Here is a 26,856-nt window from a genome sequence, read left to right as displayed (position 1 = left end):
TTGTTGAAGGTTTTCAAGAAAAGATTGTCCTGGATGGCATAAGGACTCCTGCCTAGGGCAGGGGGTTGGACTAGAAGATTTCCAAGGTCCCTTCCAGCTCTACGATTCAATGAGTGACCAATAGAACCAATCCCTTTGGGGCAGTATTCCTGGCACGAAAGCACTCTTTTATCAGCTGCTACATCACATCCTTATCTATTTTAATCCTATCCTTAGCTATTTGTGTGGTTTTTCTTCATAGTATTCCTTGTCCCAGTGCTGCTGTCATCACCTTCAGCCCTCTCTAGCCTATTAACCTGACTTTTTCTTAACACCTACTCATTTCACTAACCTATTTCTATGCTGTTTTTATTGGCATTTGGACAGACTAATGCGGAAGGTGATGGCATAACCACTGTGAGAAATCAGATACTGGCTCAGATGGCTAAGGGCATAGATGACTGAAATTAATAGAACATAGACCTCATGTGCATTTCATGAATGAAATGAGAATATTCTTATACATACTCCAGCTGTCATGCTAGAGATCACTGCTTCACTGCATGCATCTGACTGCAACAGTTTTAAAGATTTTCCTGCGTAAGTCCAATGGAGGGCATATTTGAAACGTCAGCTGCGTTTACACAGATCATGTGCAACATACATCTTTACTCTGATCTCGGGATTTCATCTCTGAAGGCTAAGAAAAAAATCACAAAATTACAAAAGAGAAACTATTTGAATGCTTTTAACCAGAGGTAATATTCAGCTGGTTTGTACTGGTTTGGAATAACCAGTAGCAGAGATCACGGGGTGGGGGGGAAGGCCGCCACAGCTCTATGCTGTCCTATTTAGGGACGGTTTTGAGGCTGGGCGCATGCACAAAAGGCACGTGAACAAAGCACATGCACGGAAGGCCGGGCGCATGTGCTCAAGGTGCGCATGGGGCGAACCGGTAGCAACAAAATGGGAAACCCACCACTGCTTCTAGCCCAACTGTTCACTAGAAAAACTTCAAGGCAGCAGCCAACTAAATTAAAATATGAAATGGAGTTTTTTTAAACAGAACACATTAACTATTTAGCTATCTAACCACTCAGAAACAGTTTCCGTATCACAAGTTTCTATTAAAGCATTAGTTGGAATGAGTGAAAAGAGGAAGGATAGAATAGAATAGAATAGAATAGAATAGAATAGAATAGAATAGAATAGAATAGAATAGAATAGAATAGAATAGAATAGAATAGAATTCTTTATTGGCCAAGTGTGATTGGATACACAAGGAATTTGTCTTAGTGCATATGCTCTCAGAGTACATAAAAGAAAAGATATATTCATCAAGAATCATAAGGTACAACACTTAATGATAGTCATAGGGAAACAGTCAATATAAATTTTAAGGATACCAGCAACAATACAGTCATAAGTGGAAGGAGATGGGTGATGGGAACGATGAGAAAATTAATAGTAGTGCAGACTTAGTAAATAGTTTGACAGTAGTGAGGGAATTATTTGTTTAGCAGAGTGATGGTGTTCAGGAAAAAACTGTTCTTGTGTCTAGTTGTTCTGGTGTGCAGTGCTCTATAGCGTCATTTTGAGGGTAGGAGTTGACCAGGATGGACTTCTGCTTTTCTTCTGAATTAATGAAGAGGATTGCTGTAAGAAGAATCCAATACCATAAAAATCTCCCTTCTGCTAGTTGCAGCAAAATAGTTAATAGATCAGAAAGTGAGCAAGCATTAGGAGATGCTGTCAGATATTCAGATTCAAAGATGTATTTGAAGCTTGATTCTTATTTGATGACTTATATGATATATCCATGTAGTTTTGGGGCATGGTTCCAAATTGTTTTGCCATTGTCTTCTTCCAGGCTGTCTTACTTTGATTTGATTTGCCAGTATAACCTACAACCCTGGACTTCCCAGACTTTCTCATCGATGCACTAAACTAGAGGCTAACCCTGATTATTCTTTATCAGCCTGCTGCCCGTTATTTAGAAATTCAGATGGTCAAACTAGGTACTAATTAGGATTTTTTTGTGGGGGCGGACTAAGAATAATTAAGGCCAAGGATATACCTGTCACTTACAACAATTGGAAATGATTATGGCATTTCTGCTTAAGGAAATGCCACTGCCGAATCCTGTTATTATGAATAATAGGTCATGTGACACCAGTATCAGAATGAAGGATGGCAAGTAGAAAGAAAGTGATCTGGGCACTTTGCAAATTGTACAATGTTTACTTTAACATAGGCATGATTAGTTATTGTACAGCAGTTAATGAATACAGATCTCTCTGTGTGTATCTGCTTTTCTCTCTCTCTCTCTCTCTCTCTCTCTCTCTCTCTCTCTCTCCCTCCCTCCCTCCCTCCTCTCCTCCCTCCCTCCCTCTCTCTCTCTCTCTCCTTCTGTAACACGTATTTCACTGTTTCTCCAAGTTGAAAAATTGGAAAGCTGCTTTGCATGTTTCTGTGTGAATGAAAACTCCTAGTTAATCCATACAAGTGATCTCATTCAGAGGCTTAGATAAATGTATACAGGATGGATACAAATAAATGGATACAGGATGGTCTCTTTTGGAGCCATACATTATCATTTCATGGAAGTCATACCCCAAAATAGAGTTTAGGTGACATCTATTAGAAGCAATTCAACTCAGGCTGTCAATAGAAAATCACTGGCTCTTTAAAAACACTGTTTAAAATTAAAGTATTCTTTTGATGTCTATATACCAAGCCATTTAATAAGCTTCTGAAACTATGTTTCTGATCTTATGTATGTTGCCAAAATTTAATGCAGCGGTTCTCAACCTGTGGGTCGTGACCCCGTTGAGGGTCGAATGACGATTTTCCAGGGGTTGCCTAAGACCATCGGAAATATGGGAAGTATACTTGCGAGTCGAACAATCGCACTCCAATGGTTGACTCCACAAGCCAGCTGCAGGCTCTTCAAATTGCTAGCCGAATTCAGCTTCAGGTGCGATGAATTAAAAAAGAGAGAAATCTTTGCTCTGATGTCTCTCTCTCAAGCCAGCTGCAATCACTCCCAATCGCTAGCCTAATCTGGCTTCAGGTGCGATAAACTTAATAGGAGAGGAGTCTCCGCTTTAATGCCTCCGTCCTCAAGGCAATCGCAAGCAGTTCAGATCGCTAGCCAATACGGCTTCAGGCGCGATAAATTCAAAAAAACAGTTTGCCGCTTTTTTCCCTCTTCTGCGGCTGCTGAGGCACGCTGAGATCTTCAGGGGTTGCCACATCGTGGGGAATTGTATTAAAGGGGTCGCAGCACAATAAAGGTTGAGAACCACTGATTTAATGCATATCACTTAAAATTGACAGTTCCCATAACAAAGGACCTAAACAATTCTAAGCAGTATTACAGAAAGTAGTTCAACTTAACCTATTGGTTTCCCTTTCTAGTAGTTCTGCATAGAAGTAGTCTGTTAATTACTATGATTGTTTATTGTCTTTATTCAAAGAATTGCTAGTAAGAGAGAAGAAATGAAGATATTTTTGTTGTTGTTGATTATGCAGTTAACGTTGGAATAGAAGACATACACATTCACAACACACACACACACACACCAAACCTGCTTTAGTAGTATTTATGAAGTCTGGCTACCTGCCAATTTTACAATACATCAAAAGCTTTTAAAAGTTTTACAACAAACATTTCACAATTCCCTTGTCACTTTGTCTGGGAGTAAGGAGTGTTCCCTTGCACCAAAGGGTTTCTGCTTCCCTTTCTTGGACTACTTAAATATACATAGCGCATATTAGATGCATCATTCTGGTTCCTAAAAATAGAACTCATAAAATTTCCAAAAGAAGAGGAAGGAAGCTAAAACTAGATGAGAATATGCAGGTCCAGGATAGAGCAATCTTTTAAAATAATGGCAGTATTCCAAATTCTAGAATTAATTCCGTATGATTATTTTGTGATTTGCTGCAGAATTTGCAAGCCACAGCCTAATCATAATTTTCAAATTTGTAATAGTTTTAATCCCTTGTACTTACCATAATCCCACCCAATGAAATAAACCTTTCTTTGTGCAATCTTACATTACTTTTTCTGCGTTTCTAAAATTTTGCCATGGCCCACAGCACGTCTTTTCTATCCATATCCCAAACACATTATGGCATTATGGGATCTTGGGATAGGTATGTACAAGCATGCATACATGTAATTCACTGGTGTGAAAATTAGATACTTACTGCCTCTGAAAAGTAGCAGTTAAAAAGGTAAAGGTTCCCCTCACACATATGTGCTAGTCGTTCCTGACTCTAGAGGACGATGCTTATCTCTGTTTCAAAGCCGAAGAACCAGCACTGTCCTACTTGCATTTTTTATGTGCTTTTGAATGGCTAGGTTGGCAGAAGCTGGGACAAGTAATGGGAACTCACCCCGTTACGTGGCACTAGGGTTTCGAACCGCTGAACTGCTGACCTTTCAATCAACAAACTCAGCATTTTAGCCACTGAGCCACTGCGTCCCTTTTAAAATAGCAGGTTTTTTAAAAGTAGCAGTTACCATCCTACAGATTTACCCTTATTCCTTCCTTCCTGTTTCACTTCCTCACTTTGATGAATTTGATTCTAAGTTTATTCCACTATGAAACTATTGATAATTAATAAACAAATTCATTTTCCTAAGAACGAAATTCCTTTGTGTCTTTGGACTTACTATGGTTCCTGTTCCATTAGCTATCTACTCCTCCAGCCTATTGGAATGGCCTTCTGAAGCTATCAGTCCTTGAGTTACATCTCTGTGTAACTATTGTAGAAAGGCTGAGGCAGTCAAGGTTGGGAAAGGACAATTTCAATAGACCATGGCACAATCTGTCCAAATTAACCTATGGGCACACAGGGACTCTTGTAACCACAGAGGCAGAAGTCAATCAATGGGGGTCCAGTAGGGGATGGTGAGCTAAATGGAGTGATAAGGGCTCAATGATGTAACCTCTTCAAGGACAGAAGGAAAGGAATGGATTAGTCAAAGAGATAGAGACAAAAAAGCATGGCCTACCCCACTGATTTGAACTGTTGTTTTAAAAATTATTGCCAAGTCTTCTTCATATTCCACTCTATGCATTCTTGGCTATTTCTATGCTTCAAGAAGGAATCTGTCCAAATTAATCTATGGGCACACAGGGACTTAGAGTCAAGACTTAGAGTCTTAGAGTCTTAGAGTCAAGAAGAGGGCCGTGAAAATATTTGCAGATCCCTCGCATCCTGGACATAAACTGTTTCAACTCCTACCCTCAAAACGACGCTATAGAGCACTGCACACCAGAACAACTAGACACAAGAACAGTTTTTTCCCGAAGGCCATCACTCTGCTAAACAAATAATTCCCTCAACACTGTCAGACTATTTACTGAATCTGCACTACTATTAATCTTCTCATAGTTCCCATCACCAATCTCTTTCCACTTATGACTGTATGACTATAACTTGTTGCTGGCAATCCTTATGATTTATATTGATATATTGATCATCAATTGTGTTGTAAATGTTGTACCTTGATGAACGTATCTTTTCTTTTATGTACACTGAGAGCATATGCACCAAGACAAATTCCTTGTGTGTCCAATCACACTTGGCCAATAAAAAATTCTATTCTATTCTATTCTATTCTATTCTATTCTATTCTATTCTATTCTATTCTATTCTATTCTATATGCTTTTGTTATGTTTGTATATAACACTAAAACTATAGTCTAACATGATGTCAAGAAATTTCATGCTTCTGTACTCTTCCCTTTCTCCTAACTCAGTACAAATCCACAAGGAGACTAAGCTTGTATCATCAATGAGTGAAAACACTCTTTTTGGACTATTTTTAGCTGGCCATGACTGTACTGGACTAAAATAGCAGACAGGAAGGAATAACATTAAACTATAGGCTCACAACATATTCAGACCCAACCAATGATTTCAATGTTGCTACCAATTATAAATATATTCTTTAAGCATCTGATTCTTTCTTTTTACTGTGGCATGGACATCTCCTATACATTCTTCCATTTAATTAGCATATTAACAGGCCATTCTCAAATAATTGCCTTCCTGGTAATAGTTTTCTTCATTTTGCTGATGACAGTTTTCAATTCCAGACGTAGGCAGAGAGTGAAGTGTGAAGAAGTATGTACACAGAAAAGCCACTGCCGGGTTGCCAAGAACCCTATGAATGATTTAATAAACATAGTCTTGTTTCATTCATCAGGTGATTGGAATGTGGTTATTGTCAAAGACAAAGATGTATTTATTTATTTAAAACTGACCACCAAACTCTAGTGGAGATTTTACAGCCTATTCCCAAATTCTTCTTCCCAGTACTCCACCACAGATAGCTTCCAACAAGATACATTTAGAGGGGTTTTCCACATGACCAATATTTTTTCTGATGACAATAGCCTTTAAGAACAAATCGATTGTAAAATAGTTATAATTTTACTCCCATGGGTCAGTGCTCAGGCTGTACCATTTTGGAAATCTCCGGGACTGCACTAGAATTTTATTTACTTGTGGGAACCTTTCCTAACCTCTGCTCCCAGAAATCTGCTAGTATGACTTTTGGCCTTCAGCCATGTTATTTACCTGGGAAAGTAGTTATTGTAATGCTCATAGATTTGCAGGGCATTGAATTTTAAAAGCTGGATCAAGCTGCGCTTGCTTGTGGTTATTCAGAATTAAATGTTCTTTTTGAGTTGTTGGCAAGAAGGATAAAATTTAAGCATGGAAAAAAATCTGAACTAGATTTTCATAAATCACAGGAAAATGATTTGTTCTATTAAATTTCTACAGAAGGTTTCGTTCCAATAAAAGATAATCCTCGACTTACGACATACAATCACAATTGGCCCGAAATTTCTGCTCTGTTGCTAAGTGAATCTTGCCTCATTTTACAACTTTCCTTGCCACCGTTGTTAAGTGAGTCCCTTCAGTTATTAAGTTAGTAACACAGCTGTGAAATGACTCTGGCTTGCCCATTGACTTTTCTCGTCAGAAAAGGTGATCACATGTCCCTAGGATACTGCAACCCTCATGAATACAAGACAAGCATCTGAATTTGGATCACGTGACCAGGGGGTTGCTGCAATGGTTGTAAGCGTGAAAAACGGTCATAAGTCATTTGTTTCAGTGCTGTTGTAACTTTGAATGGTCACTGAATGAACTGTTGTAAGTCAAGGACTACCTGTACAAGATAATTCTCCATGACAGAAGTTTCCATTCACAGATGAAGCAAAGAATTGTGTCTTTACTGCAAATCAAGAGTTTGGTAGCATCTTTTCTTACGTACAGTGATTAAAATACTAAAAATAGCTAGCACATAAAACAGTAATACATGTGCTTCTTTATTAATCCATAAATCAATAACAAAACAAATTGAATTTTGGTAGAAGGTTAGTGTAAATAAACTTGTATTTAATTAACTAATTTATATGTTAACCCATATCACTGTCTGGTGACTCTGGATGACTTACAACATCATAAAAATAAAATACAAAACATAAACACTTTTTAAAAAATTAAGTATTAAAATTAACAAAAAATAGTTAATTTAGAAACAAGAATGCAATGGGACTGGGAGGGGATCTCCTTCCAAATCCACTAACCATCTCCAGAGAGGGAAGCTCCCATCAGGGTCCCAAACCTGTTGGCAGAGCCAGGATTTCAGGGTCTTTGGGAAGGCGAAGAGGATGGGGTCAGATCTCACTCGAAGGTCACAACATTCCAAAGCATGGAGTAAATTTTCCCCCTCCTCACTTAAGCTTCTAAAAACCACTTAAAAGCTGAGCTGTTAGGAGAGGGTGAGGCCAAAACATAAGGCCAACGTCATGGGCAATATTGGGGAAGTTCAGTTGTGGGATAGGCTTTTCTCATATTGTTTTTAATCTTCTTTATTTTTAATTGTATGTTTGTGAGCCACCCAGGGTTGGGTTTTAAAATGGGCTGCTATTCAAATGTTTTAAATAATAAATAAATATCTGGCCATTTTTACAGTTTGATAATGCGACTATGACAATCCATTTCTGCTGCCTTAGGATAGAAGAATTTCAGTCATTCCACTCATATTTCCAAAAGCCAAAGCCTCAATGATTTTAAGTATGTAGGGTGAGGTTTCTTATTTTCTTTCAAAACTTTTACTCTAGCCCAACCTTTTACATAATTCATAGAGGTTAATAGGACTTCTTAACTTTCTTCTAACAGTCTTGAAACCGATGTGGCAGGTACTTCTATTTCACGTAGACAGGCACTAAGTCTCATTTTACAGGTGCTATCAATTACCAACAAATGCAATGTCTTTTTAACACATTACAATTGATAAGGTATTTATAATCTGTCTCACTGTAACCTGTATCAGCATAGCTGGCCTGTTTTCCCCTCCTTGCCTTCCCCCTCCCACCTTCTCCCAATTTAAATTGTATACAGACTGAGCCACTCCAAGTATCTGATGAAGTGAGCAGCAACTCATGAAAGCTTATGCTTTTTAATCAAGGGTGAAATTTAGCAGGTTCTGACAGGTTCTGGAGAACTGGTAGCAGAAATTTTGAGTAGTTCAGAGAACCGGCAAATACCACCTCTGGCTGGCCCAAGAGTGGGGTGGGAATGGAGATTTTGCAATATTCTTCCCCCAGGAGTGGGGTGGGAATTGAGATTTTGCAGTATCCTTCCCTTGCCATGCCCACCAAGCCACACCACACCCACCAAGCCACGCCCACAGAACCGGTAGTAAAAAAAAATTGAATTCCACCACTGCTTTTAATAAAATGTGTTATTTATTAATTATTATTATTTATTTATTTATTTATTAAACTTTTATACCGCCCTTCTCCCGAAGGACTCAGGGCGGTGTACAGCCTTCATTTACAACAGTTAATATACATATTAAAATAACAATTAAAAAGCTTATTCAATAAAAGGCCGAAATTAAAACCGTCCAATTGACCATATAAAATACCCAGTAAAATTACCATTAAAAATTTAAAAATTTAAAATTTAGAATTTAAAAATCAGGCCAGTCCCGCTTGTATAAATAAATAAGTTTTCAGTTCCCGGCGAAAGGTCCGAAGGTCAGGCAATTGGCGTAAACCGGGGGGAAGTTCGTTCCAGAGGGTAGGTGCTCCAACAGAGAAGGCCCTTCCCCTGGGGGCCGCCAGCCGACATTGCTTGGCGGACGGCACCCTGAGAAGACCCTCTCTGTGTGAGCGTACGGGTCGGTGGGAGGCATAAGGTAACAGCAGGCGATCCCGTAAGTACCCGGGCCCTAAGCCATGGAGCGCTTTAAAGGTGGTAACCAACACCTTGAAGCGCACCCAAAAGACCACAGGTAGTCAGTGCAGACTGCGCAGGAGCGATGTTACACGGGAGCAACGTGTGGCTCCCTCAATCACCCGCGCAGCTGCATTCTGAACTAACTGAAGCCTCCGAGTGCACTTAAGGGGTAGCCCCATGTAGAGAGCATTGCAATAATCCAGACGAGAAGTGACAAGAGCGTGAGTGACCGTGCATAAGGCATCCCGGTCAAGGAAGGGGCGCAACTGGCGAACCAGGCGGACCTGGTAAAAAGGTCTCCTGGAGACGGCCGCCAAATGGTCTTCAAACGACAGCCGTCCATCCAGGAGAACGCCCAAGTTGCGCACCCTTTCTGTTGGGGCCAATGACTCGCCCCCAACAGTCAGCTGCGGTTGCAGCTGACTGTACCGGGGTGCCGGCATCCACAGCCACTCCGTCTTGGAGGGATTGAGCTTGAGTCTGTTTCTCCCCATCCAGACCCGTACAGCTTCCAGGCACCGGGATAGCACTTCGACAGCTTCGTTGGGGTGGCCCGGGGTGGAAAAGTACAGCTGCGTATCGTCAGCGTACAGCTGGTAACTCACCCCAAAGCCACTGATGACCTCGCCCAATGGCTTCATATAGATGTTGAACAGGAGAGGCGAGAGAATCGATCCCTGAGGCACCCCACAAGTAAGGCGCCTCACGGTCGATCTCTGCGACCGGTCAGAGAGATAGGAGGAGAACCACTGATAAACGGTGCCTCCCACTCCCAGACCCTCCAACCGGTGCAGCAGGATACCATGATCGATGGTATCAAAAGCCGCTGAGAGATCTAACAGGACCAGGGCAGAGGAACAACCCCTATCCCTGGCCCTCCAGAGGTCATCCACCAATGCAACCAAAGCTGTCTCCGTACTATATCCGGACCGGAAGCCGGACTGGAACGGGTCTAGATAGACAGCTTCATCCAGGTATCGGGGAAGCTGCCATGCAACCACACTCTCTACAACCTTCGCCACAAAGCGAAGGTTGGAGACTGGACGATAATTTCCCAAAATAGCTGGGTCCAGGGAAGGCTTCTTGAGGAGGGGTCTCACCACCGCCTCTTTCAAGGCAGCGGGGAAAACCCCTTCCAACAATGAAGCATTTATAATTCCCCGGAGCCAGCCTCGTGTCACCTCCTGAGTGGCCAGCACCAGCCAGAAGGGACACGGGTCCAGTAAACATGTAGTGGCATGTAACCTCCCCAGTAACCTGTCCACGTCCTCGAGAGCCACAGAATCAAACTCATCCCAAACTACATCGACAAGACGCGTCTCCGTCATCTCACCTGGATCATCACAATTTTGGTCCAAACTATCCCGGAGCTGAGCGATTTTATCGTATATATAACCACTAAACTCCTTGGCACGTCCCTGCAAGGGGTCATCCCGCCCCTCCTGATGTAGGAGAGAGCGGGTCACCCGAAACAGGGCGGCCGGGCGGTTATCTGCCGACGCAATGAGGGTGGAAACGTAGGAACGTTTCGCCTTCCTCAGTGCCACTAGTTAGGTCTTCAAGAAAGACCTAACTAGTGTCCGATCAGCCTCGGAATGGCTGGACCTTCAGGTACTCTTTAGGCGTCTTCTCTGGCGTTTCATCTCTCTCAGCTCCTCAGAGAACCAAGGAGCCAATTGAGATCTGCGCCGGGTCAGAGGCCGCAAAGGCACGACACGGTCCAAAGCCCCAGCCGCGGCCTGTTCCCAGGCCGCAACTAGTTCTTCGGTCGTGCCGTGGGCAAGATCCTCAGGAAACGGCCCAAGCTCCGTCAGGAACCTCTCGGGGTCCATCAGGCGCCTGGGACGGAACCAACGCATTGGTTCCGTCTCCCTGTGGTGGTGAGCGGCGGTCTGAAAGTCTAGGCGTAGGAGAAAATGATCTGACCATGACACAGGTTCCGTCACTAAATCTCCTAATACCAGATCATTAAACCACTATCCAGAGATATAAATCAAGTCCAGTGTGGACCCCCCAATGTGTGTAGGGCCATCAGTTACTTGAATGAGGTCCAAGGCTGTCATGGAAGCCTGGAACTCCTGGACCACCGTTGATGACAAGCCGGCCGATGGCAAGTTGAAATCCCCCATGACCAAAAGTCTGGGAATCTCAACCGCCACTCCGACAAGCACCTCCAGTAGCTCAGGCAGGGCTGTAGTCACGCAGCAAGGAGCCAGGTACGCGATCAACAGACCCATCTGATTCCTATGGCCCCACTTCACAAGGAGGGATTCACAACCGGCTATCTGAGGCACAGTGGACTCTCTCGGCTCCAGATCTTTCCTCATCACAACTGCCACCCCTCCACCCCTACCCTGGGCCCTCGGTTGATGGAATGCTCGGAATCCTGGAGGGCACAGTTCGACCAAGGGTACACCCCCTTCTGTGCCCAACCAGGTCTCCGTAATGCCCATAAAGTCCGCGGACTACCTCTGAATAAGATTGCAGATCGGGGGGTCTTATTGACCACAGACCGGGCATTGCACAAATCAACCGGAGGCCCAAGCTCTGAGGATCTTGACCTTCCGGGGAACAGGTAAGGACTAAGGGGCCGGAGCACGTGATCGCTTTTAAACAGCGAGCACGTGCTCCCAAAAAATGATACGGCCCCTTGCTTCCGCCGTATCTGCCCCTCCCACTTACCGTACAGATGGAACGGCCCTCAACACCTGGAACATATCCCTCCCCCCCCGCCCTCGGACTGGATGAAAAAACGCCGTGAACAAACCCCGGGACTGGACATTCCCTCCCCGACGGGTTTTTCCCCCCACCCGTCTCTTCCCTCCCCCACTTTAAAAGACCTTTTTTAAAAAACCTATTGTCGTGTCCCACTCCTCCGCTGACGGCCGGGTCAGGGAAATCCGAATCAGGCGTGCCTCTGCAGCTCTGCCAAAGTCCTAGCAAAGTTCTCAAGGCAGGCAGGAGACCAGAAAGTGACTTCAGCAAGATATATTAGACTTTGCCTGACTCAGAGAATGCCAGAATGCAGATCCTTTATATAGGCCATGGGGTGTGGCTCCATGACTCATCACTTATCCAGGCCTGCCCCTCCCTTCCTTCTGTCGCCGCCGCCTATCAATTCTTCTGAAGCGAGGGTCACTCCAGTCTGCAGCTGTTGGTAATTGACCTTCCTCAGGCTCACATGCTGTGGGGGAGGGGGAGGGGTCTAGTTGCTCCGTTTGCCTGGGCATGGAGCCAGAGCTGGGGGCTGGAGGTACTTCTTCCTCCTCAGCCTGTCTGGGCATGGAGCCAGGGCTGGGGCCGGGAGGCATACTAGGACATTCCTCAGTGTTCGGAAGCAGATAAGAAGGCCCCGGCTGCGGTGAAAGCGGGCAAGACACAACACCTATTTACAAATCCCCAGAGGTTCTTCTTCATCGCATGCCACCTCTCCGGGTCCCAAGACCCCTTGTTAAGGCAGGCCCTCGATAACACGGAGGGCCATTCCTGCGAGGCGGGGGAACCTCGCAGTCGAAGAAGTTCAGCAGGCGAGTATTTCATGCAAAGATTATAAATAACAGCGGAAAAAAGGGCATCCCTGGACAGTAGATGAATTCCACCACTGCTTTTAATAAAATGTGTTATTTTATTAATTATTATTATTTTATTTATTTATTTATTAGATTTTATACCGCCCTTCTCCCGAAGGACTCAGGGCGTGTACAGCCTTCATTTACAACAGTTAATATACATATTAAAATAACAATTAAAAGAATTTAAAAATCAGGCCAGTCCCGCTTGTATAAATAAATAAGTTTTCAGTTCCCGGCGAAAGGTCCGAAGGTCAGGCAATTGGCGTAAACCGGGGGGAAGTTCGTTCCAGAGGGTAGGTGCTCCAACAGAGAAGGCCCTTCCCCTGGGGGCCGCCAGCCGACATTGCTTGGCGGACGGCACCCTGAGAAGACCCTCTCTGTATGAGCGTACGGGTCGGTGGGAGGCATAAGGTAACAGCAGGCGATCCCGTAAGTACCCGGGCCCTAAGCCATAGAGCGCTTTAAAGGTGGTAACCAACACCTTGAAGCGCACCCAAAAGACCACAGGTAGTCAGTGCAGACTGCGCAGGAGCGATGTTACACGGGAGCAGCGTGAGGCTCCCTCAATCACCCGCGCAGCTGCATTCTGAATTAACTGAAGCCTCCGAGTGCACTTTAGGGGTAGCCCCATGTAGAGACCATTGCAATAATCCAGACGAGAAGTGACAAGAGCGTGAGTGACCGTGCATAAGGCCTCCGGGTCAAGGAAGGGGCGCAACTGGCGAACCAGGCGGACCTGGTAAAAAGCTCTCCTGGAGACGGCCGCCAAATGGTCTTCAAATGACAGCCGTCCATCCAGGAGAACACCCAAGTTGTGCACCCTTTCTGTTGGGGCCAATGACTCGCTCCCAACAGTCAGCTGCAACCGCAGCTGGCATCCACAGCCACTTCGTCTTGGAGGGATTGAGCTTGAGTCTGTTTCTCCCCATCCAGACCCGTACGGCTTCCAGGCACCGGGATAGCACTTCGACAGTTTCTTTGGGATGGCCCGGGGTGGAAAAGTACAGCTGCGTATTGTCAGCGTACAGCTGGTAACTCACCCCAAAGCCACTGATGACCTCGCCCAATGGCTTCATATAGATGTTGAACAGGAGAGGTGAGAGAATCGACCCCTGAGGCACCCCACAAGTAAGGCGCCTCGCAGTCGATCTCTGCAACCGGTCAGAGAGATAGGAGGAGAACCACCGATAAACGGTGCCTCCCACTCCCAAACCCTCCAACCGGTGCAGCAGGATACCATGGTCGATGGTATCAAAAGCCGCTGAGAGATCTAACAGGACCAGGGCAGAGGAACAACCCCTGTCCCTGGCCCTCCAGAGGTTATCCACCAACGCGACCAAAGCTGTCTCCGTACTATATCCGGACCGGAAGCCGGACTGGAACGGGTCTAGATAGACAGCTTCATCCAGGTACCGGGGAAGCTGCCATGCCACCACACTCTCAACAACCTTCGCCACAAAGCGAAGGTTGGAGACTGGACGATAATTTCCCAAAATAGCTGGGTCCAGGGAAGGCTTCTTGAGGAGGGGTCTCACCACCGCCTCTTTCAAGGCAGCGGGGAAAACCCCTTCCAACAATGAAGCATTTAGAATTCCCCGGAGCCAGCCTCGTGTCACCTCCTGATTGGCCAGCACCAGCCAGGAGGGACACGGGTCCAGTAAACATGTAGTGGCATGTAACCTCCCCAGTAACCTCCCCAGGTCCTCGAGAGCCACAGAATCAAACTCATCCCAAACAACATCGACAAGACGCGTCTCCGTCATCTCACCTGGATCATCACAATTTTGGTCCAAACTATCCCGGAGCTGAGCGATTTTATCGTATAGATAACCACTAAACTCCTCGGCACGTCACTGCAAGGGGTCATCCCGCCCCTCCTGATGTAGGAGAGCGGGTCACCCGAAACAGGGCGGCCGGGCGGTTATCTGCCGAAGCAATGAGGGTGGAAACGTAGGAACGTTTCGCCTCCCTCAGTGCCACTAGGTAGGTCTTCAAGAAAGACCTAACTAGTGTCCGATCAGCCTCGGAACGGCTGGACCTCCAGGTACTCTCTAGGTACTCTCTAGGCATCTTCTCCGGCATCTCTCTCAGCTCCTCAGAGAACCAAGGAGCCAATTGAGATCTACGCCGGGTCAGAGGCTGCAAAGGCATGACACGGTCCAAAGCCCCAGCCGCGGCTTGTTCCCAGGCCACAACTAGTTCTTCGGTCGTGCCGTGGGCAAGATCCTCAGGGAACGGCCCAAGCTCCGTCAGGAACCTCTCGGAGTTCATCAGGCGCCTGGGACGGAACCAACGCATTGGTTCCGTCTCCCTGCGGTGGTGAGCGGCGGTCTGAAAGTCTAGGCGGAGGAAAAAATGATCTGACCATGACACAGGTTCCATCACTAAATCTCCTAATACCAGATCATTAAACCACTGTCCAGAGATATCAATCAAGTCCAGTGTGGACCCCCCAATGTGTGTAGGGCCATCAGTTACTTGAATCAGGTCCAAGATCGTCATGGAAGCCTGGAACTCCTGGACCACCGTTGATGACAAGCCGGCCGATGGCAGGTTGAAATCCCCCATGACCAAACATCTGGGGATCTCAACCGCCACTCCGGCAAGCACCTCCAGTAGCTCAGGCAGGACTGTAGTCACGCAGCAAGGAGCCAGGTGCGCGATCAACAGACCCATCTGATTCCTATGGCCCCACTTCACAAGGAGGGATTCACAACCGGCTATCTGAGGCACAGTGGACTCTCTCGGCTCCAGACCTTCCCTCATCACAACCGCCACCCCACCACCCCTACCCTGGGCCCTCGGTTGATGGAATGCTTGGAATCCCGGAGGGCACAGTTCGACCAGGGGTACACCCCCTTCTGTGCCCAACCAGGTCTCCATAATGCCCATAAAGCCCACGGACTCCCCCTGAATAAGATCGCAGATCAGGGGGGCCTTATTGACCACGGACCGGGCATTGCACAACATCAACCGGAGGCCCAAGCTCTGAGGATCTTGACCTTCCGGGGAACGGGTAAGGACTAAGGGGCCGGAGCACGTGATCGCTTTTAAACAGCGAGCACGTGCTCCCAAATAATCTGACCCCTTGCTTCCGCCATATCTGCCCCTCCCACTTACCGTACAGATGGAACGGCCCTCAACACCTGGAACATATCCCTCCCCGCCTCGGACTGGATGAAAACGCCGTGAACAAACCCGGACTGGACATTCCTCCCGACGGGTTTTTCCCCACCCGTCTCTTCCTCCCCACTTTAAAGACCTTTTTTAAAATACCTATTGTCGTGTCCCACTCCTCCGCTGACGGCCGGGTCAGGGAAATCCGAATCAGGCGTGCCTCTGCAGCTCTGCCAAAGTCCTAGCAAAGTTCTCAAGGCAGGCAGGAGACCAGAAAGTGACTTCAGCAAGATATATTAGACTTTGCCTGACTCAGAGAATGCCAGAATGCAGATCCTTTATATAGGCCATGGGGTGTGGCTCCATGACTCATCACTTATCCAGGCCTGCCCCTCCCTTCCTTCTGTCGCCGCCGCCTATCAATTCTTCTGAAGCGAGGGTCACTCCAGTCTGCAGCTGTTGGTAATTGACCTTCCTCAGGCTCACATGCTGTGGGGGAGGGGGAGGGGTCTAGTTGATTGAAGATCAACTTGCAAAACAAACTGTAAAGATAAGGAAGATGACACTGGTGGAGAGGTACACACTGAGTTGTATTGCCAAGGTAACAAATGATAAAACAAGTTTTGTTTTCAAAATGGCTATATACCATGGGCAAGCGACTCATTCACCTCCATAATTCACTGAACTGTAAGATGGGGAATAGAATAGAATAGAATAGAATTTTATTGGCCAAGTGTGATTGGACACCCAAGGAATTTGTCTTGGTGCATATGCTCTCAGTGTACATAAAAGAAAAGATACGTTCATCAAGGTACAACACAATCAGACTGGCAAAATTTTGTATTATACCCAATAATATATGTAGTTTTAGCCTTCCTATAGAGCTGATTTGTTGGCCTGATGTGCCTAGTGAGATTAACACAAATATATGAAGGAAGAGTGAATGGATTAGAAGGGAAAGGCTGAGGAAGTTGTGGTACACTGGTATTCAAAAAGAAACACAAACAAGATGTTTATAGAACAAAATGGCATGTCCAATGGATGCATTGGAAGTACAGATATAGGTCATCAGTCCTCACTTACTGACCACAATTGAAACTAGCAACTCCACTGAGAAGTGCCCTGGGCATTAACTAAAAAATAGTATTGAATGAGCCAGACTTACAAACCTCACTTCAGCTTCTGTTCTTAAGTGAATCATCCAGTCATTAAGCGAGACAGCACGTGATCGCAACTTGCAATTTTACCGCCAACCTTTCCATTGATTCTCCTTGCTTGAAGCCGATTGTGATGTGTGTGAATGGCAATCACATTACCAAAAGACGGTGCAATAGTCATAAAAGCCTGCTGGTTTCAAAGCACACAAATGTCCACCACTAACTTCCAACAGTCACTAAATTGGCATTTGATAATGGGAGAATGATCTGCGGTTTTCAAAATAGAAAGATTAGGGCAGGGTAACTCCTCTTATTTATTTATTTATTTATTTTATTTTATTAGATTTTTATACCGCCCTTCTCCCGAAGGACTCAGGGCGGTGTACAGCCAGAATAAAATACAGAATATATACAATTAAAAGAATTTAAAATAAACTATTACTAAACGGCCGATAATTTAAAAGATTTAAAAATTTAAAATATTACTAAAACCCCAATTTAAAATCAACTATTTATGCCAGTCCTGCTTGAATGAATAAATATGTTTTTAGCTCACGACGAAAGGCATAAATGGATCAATTTCTTTTTCGTATCGCTTTGTTTTATTTCATACTCATTTTCTGCTTTTTGCATAATGTTGTTTAACTCAAAGGGTAAATATGCTGGACATGCATAAATTTAATCAGCTATGTTTTCATTTAGAAATTAAATATGCACGCTTATTTAAACAAAATGGCTCAAATTAGCAATCTCGCCACCCAAGACGAATTGTGCTTCTTTCTTACTGTACTTCATCAGCCTAATGGGACATATTTCCTAGTCCTAGTGTATATGCATAGGATTATTGTGAGCTGGTGTCTTTGCATAACTCTTGAGCACAAACTCCCACAAACTGAAGTGCGTTAGCAAAGCATCTAGTCATTGCAACCATTGAACCCTGGGAAACCCGGAGGGTCAAAATATGCAACAATTGCAAGTCATGATTCATCAAAGATTGCAAGAGATCTGGTTGACAGTTTTCCTTCTGCCTCCCCATTCTTCTTTTCTTACAGGACGATTTCCCCTGTTTCCCACATTAAACAATTAGCAATTATCCAAACTTTATGGCTCAAATTACATCCACCCCTTTCTCTTGTAATGGTACGACCTGAGAATGGAAGGAAAACCGGCGCTGCTGAGTAGTGTCAGACTACTAAGAGGTTCCGTGTAGCCTGAGGCGAGGGGAGATTTGCCTGCCCTCCGGAGTTCAACAGTGTTAACTTGATATTTCCCTCTTTATTTAAACAGGGACATATTGAAGTGGAAAGCGAGACAGTCTTTAGATTAGCTGCTTTGATTTTACAGGTAAGATTTTCCTGAACTCAATTTTGTGGTTTTCTTTTAACCTGCCATGCCTTCAGTTCCCAGACTGGAGTTTCTGCAGCCTTGTTTATATTTTTTGTTATAAAACGTAAAACTATACTCCTTAACCCAGCTGACCCAGTTAAAAACGGAATACCTGTTTGTTCTTCACGTTTTGCAAATCTGTCGGACATTTAGAATATAGCAGGGGAAGAAATGCACGAAGAAAACTTTATTTGGAGTGCGGGCAGCTATACTTTCATGTCATCCGTCTGGGATAATTGAATATATTTTCCGTAATACTAAAACTATATGTTGGGCACCGGAGAAAGATTTTGAAGTAGGGAAAAAAGGAGCTATAATTACATTGAAAAGCTCTACGAAGACTTTTAAAGGTCTCATCAATTCTGCTTCAGTTTATTATGTAGTTGATTTTGGTGGGCATCTCTCTCTCTCTCTCTCTCTCTCCCTGTATGTGTATTATAAATATAAATATATTCCAGTATGTTATTTTCCTTAAAGAGGAGGCTTCTGTTTGTATTAATACGTTTTAATAAAATAATGAAACTTATAATGAAAATAATGAAAATTTAATAAAATAATGAAATAAGTTTCAATATTTTTTTTTTAAAAAAGTGTTTGAAATGGATCCAGATTAGCAGAAACTGGGCAATGTAATTTTAGTTTTGGCTTTACGCACATGGGGTGGGGGAGGGGCGGAGCTGGTTGTTTTAAATAACAAAACCTGCATTTAAAAAAAAAACATTTCAAACCACTGACGTACTTTTAATTTGCACATAGGGTCAGGATTTGTTCAAAACTATAACTTGAATTTTAAAATGCATTCTTAATGATGTGGTATCATGAAATGAAATGCAAACAGCCATTACAAAAAATATATATATTTTTTTCTAACCCCATGGCTTTTCTCCCCTTGTAGGAAGCAAAAGGAGACTACTCTAGGTAATTACATTTCCTTTTTCATTATTAACAGTGTGGCTGAGGTTTAGCTTTTTCTGTGTTTGCTGATCACAAAGCAGAGCAAGTGCAACAACCAGCATAAATTTAAAGTATGAACTACCAAAGAGGTATATTGCTTTTGTGGGCAAGTGAAAATTGAGCTATTCTTTTCCAGAGTGTCATAGTCTGTCTAGATGCTTATGTTAGCTAATCTATGATAAGGTAAAAGTTCTTAATATTTTGTAGCAAGCTAGTAACCTCCATCTAGAGAAGTTCCTTTCACAACACCTCCCTGTAAATCCCCTAATGACCCTATCTGTGAATACCAGTAATGTATGCTTAGCAAAAAGTTTGTCAGCCTTGTAGATCAATGTGCAGTGTTTCCTTTTGCAGCTGCTTCAAGGGGGCTCACCCATCACGCTCCTGTCCTGACAGCTGTATTGTGATTGCTGAAAGATTTTGAGCTTGGTGGCTTCAGCTCTTACCTACCATGTGCAAATCATATGCTGCTTCAGTCGGTTTTCTTCCTATCAGCAAAATCCAAGTCCCTTCAGTGTGCAGCAATTAAATAAAAAGGACATTGTGTCTGAGTTGAAAATGGTTCTGGGGAGCTTAATTAGCAGCAGCTCACTTAAGAGACTTTGTAGGAGGAGAACACTGTTTGTCTATGGTATTCCAAAATCAGGAGGAGTATGTAAGTAAAAGCTTTGATCAGGTGCCATTGAGTAGCTAAAGTGATGTCAGATTTAAATTGGGAGGGGGAGGAGAGGAAGACAAGAGTGGTTTATTCAGATGCAGGTTACAAATACCTAGAAGGTTGGTTTTTAGTCAGGTTAATGTTTCATCAATGGCTTGATTTCCTGCGAAGGGAAGATGGCTTGTTGCTTACTGTTTTGGCAAAATTAGATGCATGTATTATATGCATATATTCTGAAATGAGCTGTTGTAAGATAATTTTTGCCATTGTGCAAAATGCATTGTTTTCTATTGTGCATGATTGGGTGGAAGAGGCAAACACTTTCTCAGTTGAAAAGCTCAGTCTAATATCAAAAAATACTTTGCAAGTCAGAAAATTTTCAAAATAAGAGGATGAACCATGCTGTAAAAGGAAGGAATGAGTCGGTTTGCTCACTGCTTGTTTTAGCCTGAGATATCATTATATGGTTATTCCTACAGAAATGAAGTCCTTGATGGAAATAAGATCAAGCACTCCTATTCTATAGCAAAATTACTGTCATAGCAGATGGCAGCACCTATCAGTCTGACTTGAGCAAATATCAAAAAAATTAGGGAGGGTTGTACTTGGATGAGAGACTACCAAGAAATTTCAGGACAACAGACTTGATGTTTTGATTGATTGACTGACTAATTATGCGCCATCTAGTCATTGCTAATTCTTAGTGAGCACTTAAATAGATTTTTCTCCATGAAAATCTTAACCTGGTCCCTCAGATTTTCCAATGGTGCCTTCATCATCACTGTAACTAAGCCTATTCACCTTGCTGCTGGTCTTTTTTCTCTTTGCTTCCACCTTTCCCAGTTATTAAAGCCTTCTCCAAAGAGCTAGGCCTTTGCACAATAGGTCCAAAGTTATTCATTCCTCAAGTGAGAATTCTAAATTTGTTTGATGATCCATCAATCTAAAAGTAAATGTATTTGATGGTCCATCAGTTTGCTTCCTTGGCTGTCTGTGACATTCTCAAGAGTCTTCTTGGCACCAAGTTCAAAAGGATCAATACTGTTCTTATCCTACTTCTTCAGAGTCTAACTTTCACTTTCATACATTATCCCAGGTGTACAATTGTCTGCACTGTTTGGAACTTCATAGGTGTAAACATAGCATCTGAATATATTTTCAGAGCCCTTCATAGCTATCCTGCTGTGTGTTCCTTGACCACTTGATCCTTTGAACAGAACAGATCCTTTGACCAATTGGCCCCCATCTTCACCCATATTTTCAATAAATCACTAGAGATGTGTTATGTTCCTTCTTGCTTCAAACGCTCTACCATCATCCCAGTGCCGAAGAAGCCCACCATCAAGGAACTGAATGACTACAGACCAGTTGCTTTAACATCTGTAGTCATGAAAACCTTTGAAAGGCTAGTGCTTTCCTACCTGAAAACCATCACGGATCCGCTGTTAGACCCCTTGCAATTTGCATACCGAGCAAATAGATCAACAGATGATGCTGTTAATATGGCTCTGCACTACATCCTACAACATCTTGAGTCTCCAAAGACCTATGCAAGGGTCCTTTTTGTAGACTTTAGTTCAGCATTCAATACCATCATTCCAGACATTCTTCTAACTAAGCTAAACCAGCTACAGGTACCGGAACAGACTTGTAAGTGGATCACAAGCTTCCTAACAAACAGGAAGCAGCAGGTGAAGCTAAGCAAGATCACATCAAATACCTGTACAATTAGCACAGGGCCCCCCCAAGGCTGTGTGCTCTCCCCACTTCTCTTCTCTCTGTATACCAATGACTGCATCTCCAATGATCCATCTGTTAAGCTACTGAAGTTCGCAGATGACACAACAGTGATTGGTCTCATTCGAGACAATGACGAATCCGCATATAGACAAGAGGTCGAACGACTAGCCTTGTGGTGCAACCAAAACAATCTGGAACTGAACACACTCAAAACCGTAGAAATGGTGGTAGACTTTAGGAGAAACCCTTTCATACTTCCACCTCTCACAATACTTGATAACACAGTATCAACGGTAGAAACCTTCAAATTTCTGGGTTCTATCATATCGCAAGATCTCAAATGGACAGCTAACATCAAAAACATCACTAAAAAAGGACAACAAAGAATGTTCTTTCTGCGCCAACTCAGTAAGCTCAAACTGTCCAAGGAGCTGCTGGTCCAGTTCTACAGAGGAATTATTGAGTCTATCATTTGCACCTCTATAACTGTCTGGTTCGGTTCTGCAACCCAACAAAAAAAACACAGACTTCAGAGGATAATTAGAACTGCAGAAAAAATAATTGCTACCAACCTGCCTTCCATTGAGGACCTGTATACTGCACGAATCAAGAAGAGGGCCGTGAAAATATTTGCAGATCACTCACATCCTGGACATAAACTGTTTCAACTCCTAACCTCAAAACAACGCTATAGAGCACTGCACACCAGAACAACTAGACACAAGAACAGTTTTTTCCCGAAGGCCATCACTCTGCTAAACAAATAATTCCCTCAACACTGTCAGACTATTTACTGAATCTGCACTACTATTAATCGTTTCATAGTTCCCATCACCAATCTCTTTCCACTTATGACTGTATGACTATAACTTGCTGCTGGCAATCCTTATGATTTATATTGATATATTGACCATCAATTGTGTTGTAAATGTTGTACCTTGATGAACGTATCTTTTCTTTTATGTACACTGAGAGCATATGCACCAAGACAAATTCCTTGTGTGTCCAATCACACTTGGCCAATAAAAAAAATAAAAAAATAAAAAATAAAAAAATGATTTTTTAAAAAATTAAATGGTAGAAGGGAATTGCAATCTACAGATAGTCTTCAACGTACAACAGTTCATTTAGTGACCATTCAAAGTTACCACTGAAACAAGTGATTTATGACCATTTTTCACACTTACAAACTTTGTAACATGATCATGTGATCAAAATTCAGATGCTTGGCAACTGGTTCATACTTATGACTGTTGCTGTTTCTCAAGGTCATGTGATCACCTTTTGTAGCCTTTCGACAAGTAGAATCAATGGGGAAGCCAGATTCACTTAACCGTGTTACCAGCTTATCAACTGCAGTGAGTCACTTAACGCCTATGGCACAAAAGGTCATCAAATGGGGCAAAATTCACTTAACAGGAATTTTGGGCTCAATTGTGGTTATAAGTTGAAGACCACCTGTACTTTGCAGTTAGCAAGGTGTACTGGTGTTTCATAGCTTCCTTCTAATCAGTTTATCAATAGCTTGTGCCAACACTGCTGATCACTTGGTGATCATGTTCGCTCATGGTCTTCAGAATTATCTGGGCCAGTTGCTTGGGTTTTTGCATGATTCACTGAACCATAAATTAAATACCACCTGTGGCTCGTTAGTGTGGATTTAGTGTGTCCTATGAACACAGCCAATCTATTATTAAGTTAGCTTGGATCATCATCTGGATCAGCACACATCCTTCATAGTTTACAGCTATCAGGTGTATTATATCAGTATGTCTGGCGCCAAAATATCTACTTTTAAGTGTTAATTAAACAGTTGCTGCTTTTTTGTAACAGAATGCAAGAAATGATTAAGGGTGGTGATTCTTTACAAATAGGGATGAAAACATGAAGGTTTCAAATTGACAAAGATTAATTAATCACAGATTAGAATTCTTAATTGTTAATCTGATTTAATCCATGAAAGGATCTGAAGTGTGTTGAAGGCGCCATCATGCAAAATATTACATGTATATTGTGAGTTGGCAAGACATTTAATTTGCTAAGTTTAAAGGAGCAGCTGTCTTAATTAGATACGAAGTCTAAACTATACTGAGACGTCTTTGAGACCAGTAATTATTTTATTGATAGTCTAGACCTTAAGTACTTTCACACAGAATTGACTCAATTATACAGTACGTATTAATTACATCTGAGAAGCTTTATAGGCAAATGTGCAGGATGAGAACTCCAGAAAATGAAGATGAGAGAACTGAATTATTTAAAGGCGGTTATTTTCTGAGATCAGTAGCAGTTGCTGCAACATGTTCAATGTGTTGCTCTGATGAGGGAAAATACATCTTTGCTTTAGTTTCCTCTTAAATTATGGAATTGGTAATGTCAAGTTCAGGCAGCTGTTGAACGTCAACTTGGGACATTTGTAGACATTCAGGAAACTCCTGCATCATTTACCAGAGCTAAAGCAAGGTCACTGCCATGTGTCAAGCTGTCCCAAGGAAGTTGCTAGCATATGTGTGAAAAAGCAGGTGTAGGCCACTTGTGTTAAGAATCAAATTCCTTTATGTAGATGTGCTGCATTCATTTTTCAGGCATGATATTTTTTTTTTAGAAAAAAAAATAAACATTCAAGGATGCGTTCAGTTAAATGTCAATATATTTACGGCTCATTTGCATGTCCCCAATGTCCTAATACAAGGAAGGTCTGCCTACCATTCTCTGGAAGAAAGAAATATGTGACATCATTCCCTGGCTTTACCAGGAAGGCAGACTTTATCTTTTTCTTACTCTATATCCAAATAACATTTTCCAACTATTACTGGTACAAACATGACTGTGTGGTCTGCTGTTGTCTGCCTACTGAGTTTCACTTGTTTGTAGGCAAATGCCACTACTCTAGTACATTGTGATGGCCACATCCCAGAGGTGGTATTCAGCAGGTTCTGACCAGTTCTGGAGAACCAGTAGCGGAAATTTTGAGTAGTTCGAAGAACCCGTAAATACTACCTCTAACTTGCCCCGCCCGATCTATTCTCTGCCTCCTGAGACCCAGCTGATCAGGAGGAAATGGAGATTTTACAGTAACCTTCCCCTGCCACACCCACCAAGCCATGTCTCGCCCACCAAACCACTCCCAAAGAACTGGTAGTAAAAAAATTGGAATCCCGCCATTGCCACATCCCCTTATATTTACTTGCCAACCACTATTTGCTGGGTTTCACACACAACCTAATACTGCCCCAGGAAGTGATACCTGGTGAGATAGAATGGGCAGATTTTCCTCTACAATGGACCAATGAAATAGGGAGCCTTTTATTATTTGCTTGCTTTGACCAAAACAAGCAAGATTTTTAACTGCTAAGGAATAGACTTCTGAAATAGATTTTTTTTACTAGTCCACTAAATAAAGGATTTATTAGTCCACTAATAAAGGATTTCTCCTTTATTACAGAAGTAACAAATATTCTGTACATTTCTATACTGAAATAGATGGAATTGTACCATGAGAATTTGAAGGCTTTTTGAAAGAAGAAGAAAAGCTACTTCCAGTTTTATGTATTGTTCAACATCCAGAGTACTTTAATTACTTTAGGTAACATTGTAGGCGTAATCAGTTAATGTAACTAATTAATCAAGCTAAACTTTGTAAATCTTGTAGGAGAGATGGAGGCATATAAATTTAATAAATAAAATAAAATAAACCTAGACCTTATTTCCCTTCCCCTTCTTTCGAAGCTAGTAGTTCCCCTTATCATCATCAGGGATACAGCAAACTTTCAGGAGATAGCTGAGTTCCAGCAAAACAATACCAGCATTGATTGTGTGGCTGATAAAAACATTGAAACAGTTGGCCAAGAAGCAGCTGGGAGAAGCACATGTCTGATGTGCTAATCATCAAATTCTGTTGATGTCAAGCCTAAGGAAAATGGAATTGCCAGCTTGAAACCAGGTGTTGTCAAAGAAAAAAAATCCAAACCTTCATATATTTTAGCAGGCAGGTTTTGTTTAGGGAGAAGTAACTGGAATTTATTTTACTATAATATATCAGAGTTATCTACTGAGAATTAGATAATCTTTGCCCCAAGACTTGCTTAATCTTTCAGTTTGTGCTGTCTGTGGATGATGGGGCTTTATCCATGTGATTAGGACAGTACTCATTGAAGAAATCTCAATTAATGCAGTCAGTCGTAGAGGAGGTCAACCCTGACTGCTCTTTAGAAGGCCAGATCCTGAAGATGAAACTCAGAATACTTTGACCACCTAATGAGAAAGAAGGACTCACTGAGAAGAGCCTAATGCTGGGAAAGATTGAGGGCAAAAGAAGGAAGGGGATGACAGAGAATGAGGTGGCTGGATGGAGTCACTGAAGCAGTAGGCGTGAGTTTAAATGGACTCCGGCGGATGGTAGGGGACAGGAAGGTCTGGAAGAACATTGTCCATGGGGTCGCGATAGGTTGGACACGATTTTGCGACTAACAACAACAAATAAATGACAACTCAAAAATAAAAGTTCCAATATAACTTTAACATATAATAATAATAAAAACAGCTTGAATTGAATATTGATATAGTTCTGTACATTTTCTTCCCAACCCCATTTTGATGAAGTTATGTCCTCACATAAGAAAAACTATTTTTTAACTCTGAATACAATATTGGTAGAAAAACGTAGTGCATTTTTTAAAAAAGTTCATACATTATAGCTTGAGCTGTTCGTTCTGGTAACAGTGATCAGGCATTTTGCTAAGCATGTTCAGTCTTTATTTAATTGTTATGAAAAGTATTCTCACTTACCTTTCATCCTACCCAAGAACACTAAGTTTACACAAAAGAACTATACACTAAATATGAAAAAATGATAGTTATTATTTAATCATTAATAATTAGCAGTCCAGAGTCACCCAACAGTTGAGATGGGTGGCATATGAATTTAATTTAATAAGTAATAGAACTACACCACTACATAAGATTAAAAATAAATTTAAGGCAAAGATATGAATATACAAATCATGTCTACACA

General features: G+C 42.7%; 1 protein-coding gene across 5 annotated transcripts in view; it reads left to right on the top strand.

Moving 5' to 3' along the window:
• FRMD4B (FERM domain containing 4B) overlaps positions 1 to 26,856 on the top strand; it is a 313,746-nt gene that overhangs the window by 174,074 nt on the left and 112,816 nt on the right. For all 5 annotated transcript variants that reach the window (XR_009153579.1, XR_009153580.1, XM_058170352.1 and 2 more), the window contains exons 6-7: positions 18,392 to 18,448; positions 19,386 to 19,408. Coding sequence is in view for 3 of the 5 variants with exons in the window: in XM_058170352.1 (XP_058026335.1) it covers positions 18,392 to 18,448; positions 19,386 to 19,408 (80 nt within the window). In the remaining 2 variants the exon portion in view is untranslated. The remainder of the gene's footprint in view (positions 1 to 18,391; positions 18,449 to 19,385; positions 19,409 to 26,856) is intronic.

This window comes from Ahaetulla prasina, chromosome 2 (assembly GCF_028640845.1).
Source record: "Ahaetulla prasina isolate Xishuangbanna chromosome 2, ASM2864084v1, whole genome shotgun sequence".
Taxonomy (NCBI): Eukaryota; Metazoa; Chordata; class Lepidosauria; order Squamata; family Colubridae; genus Ahaetulla; species Ahaetulla prasina.
This window is presented reverse-complemented; position numbering and strand designations above follow the sequence as displayed.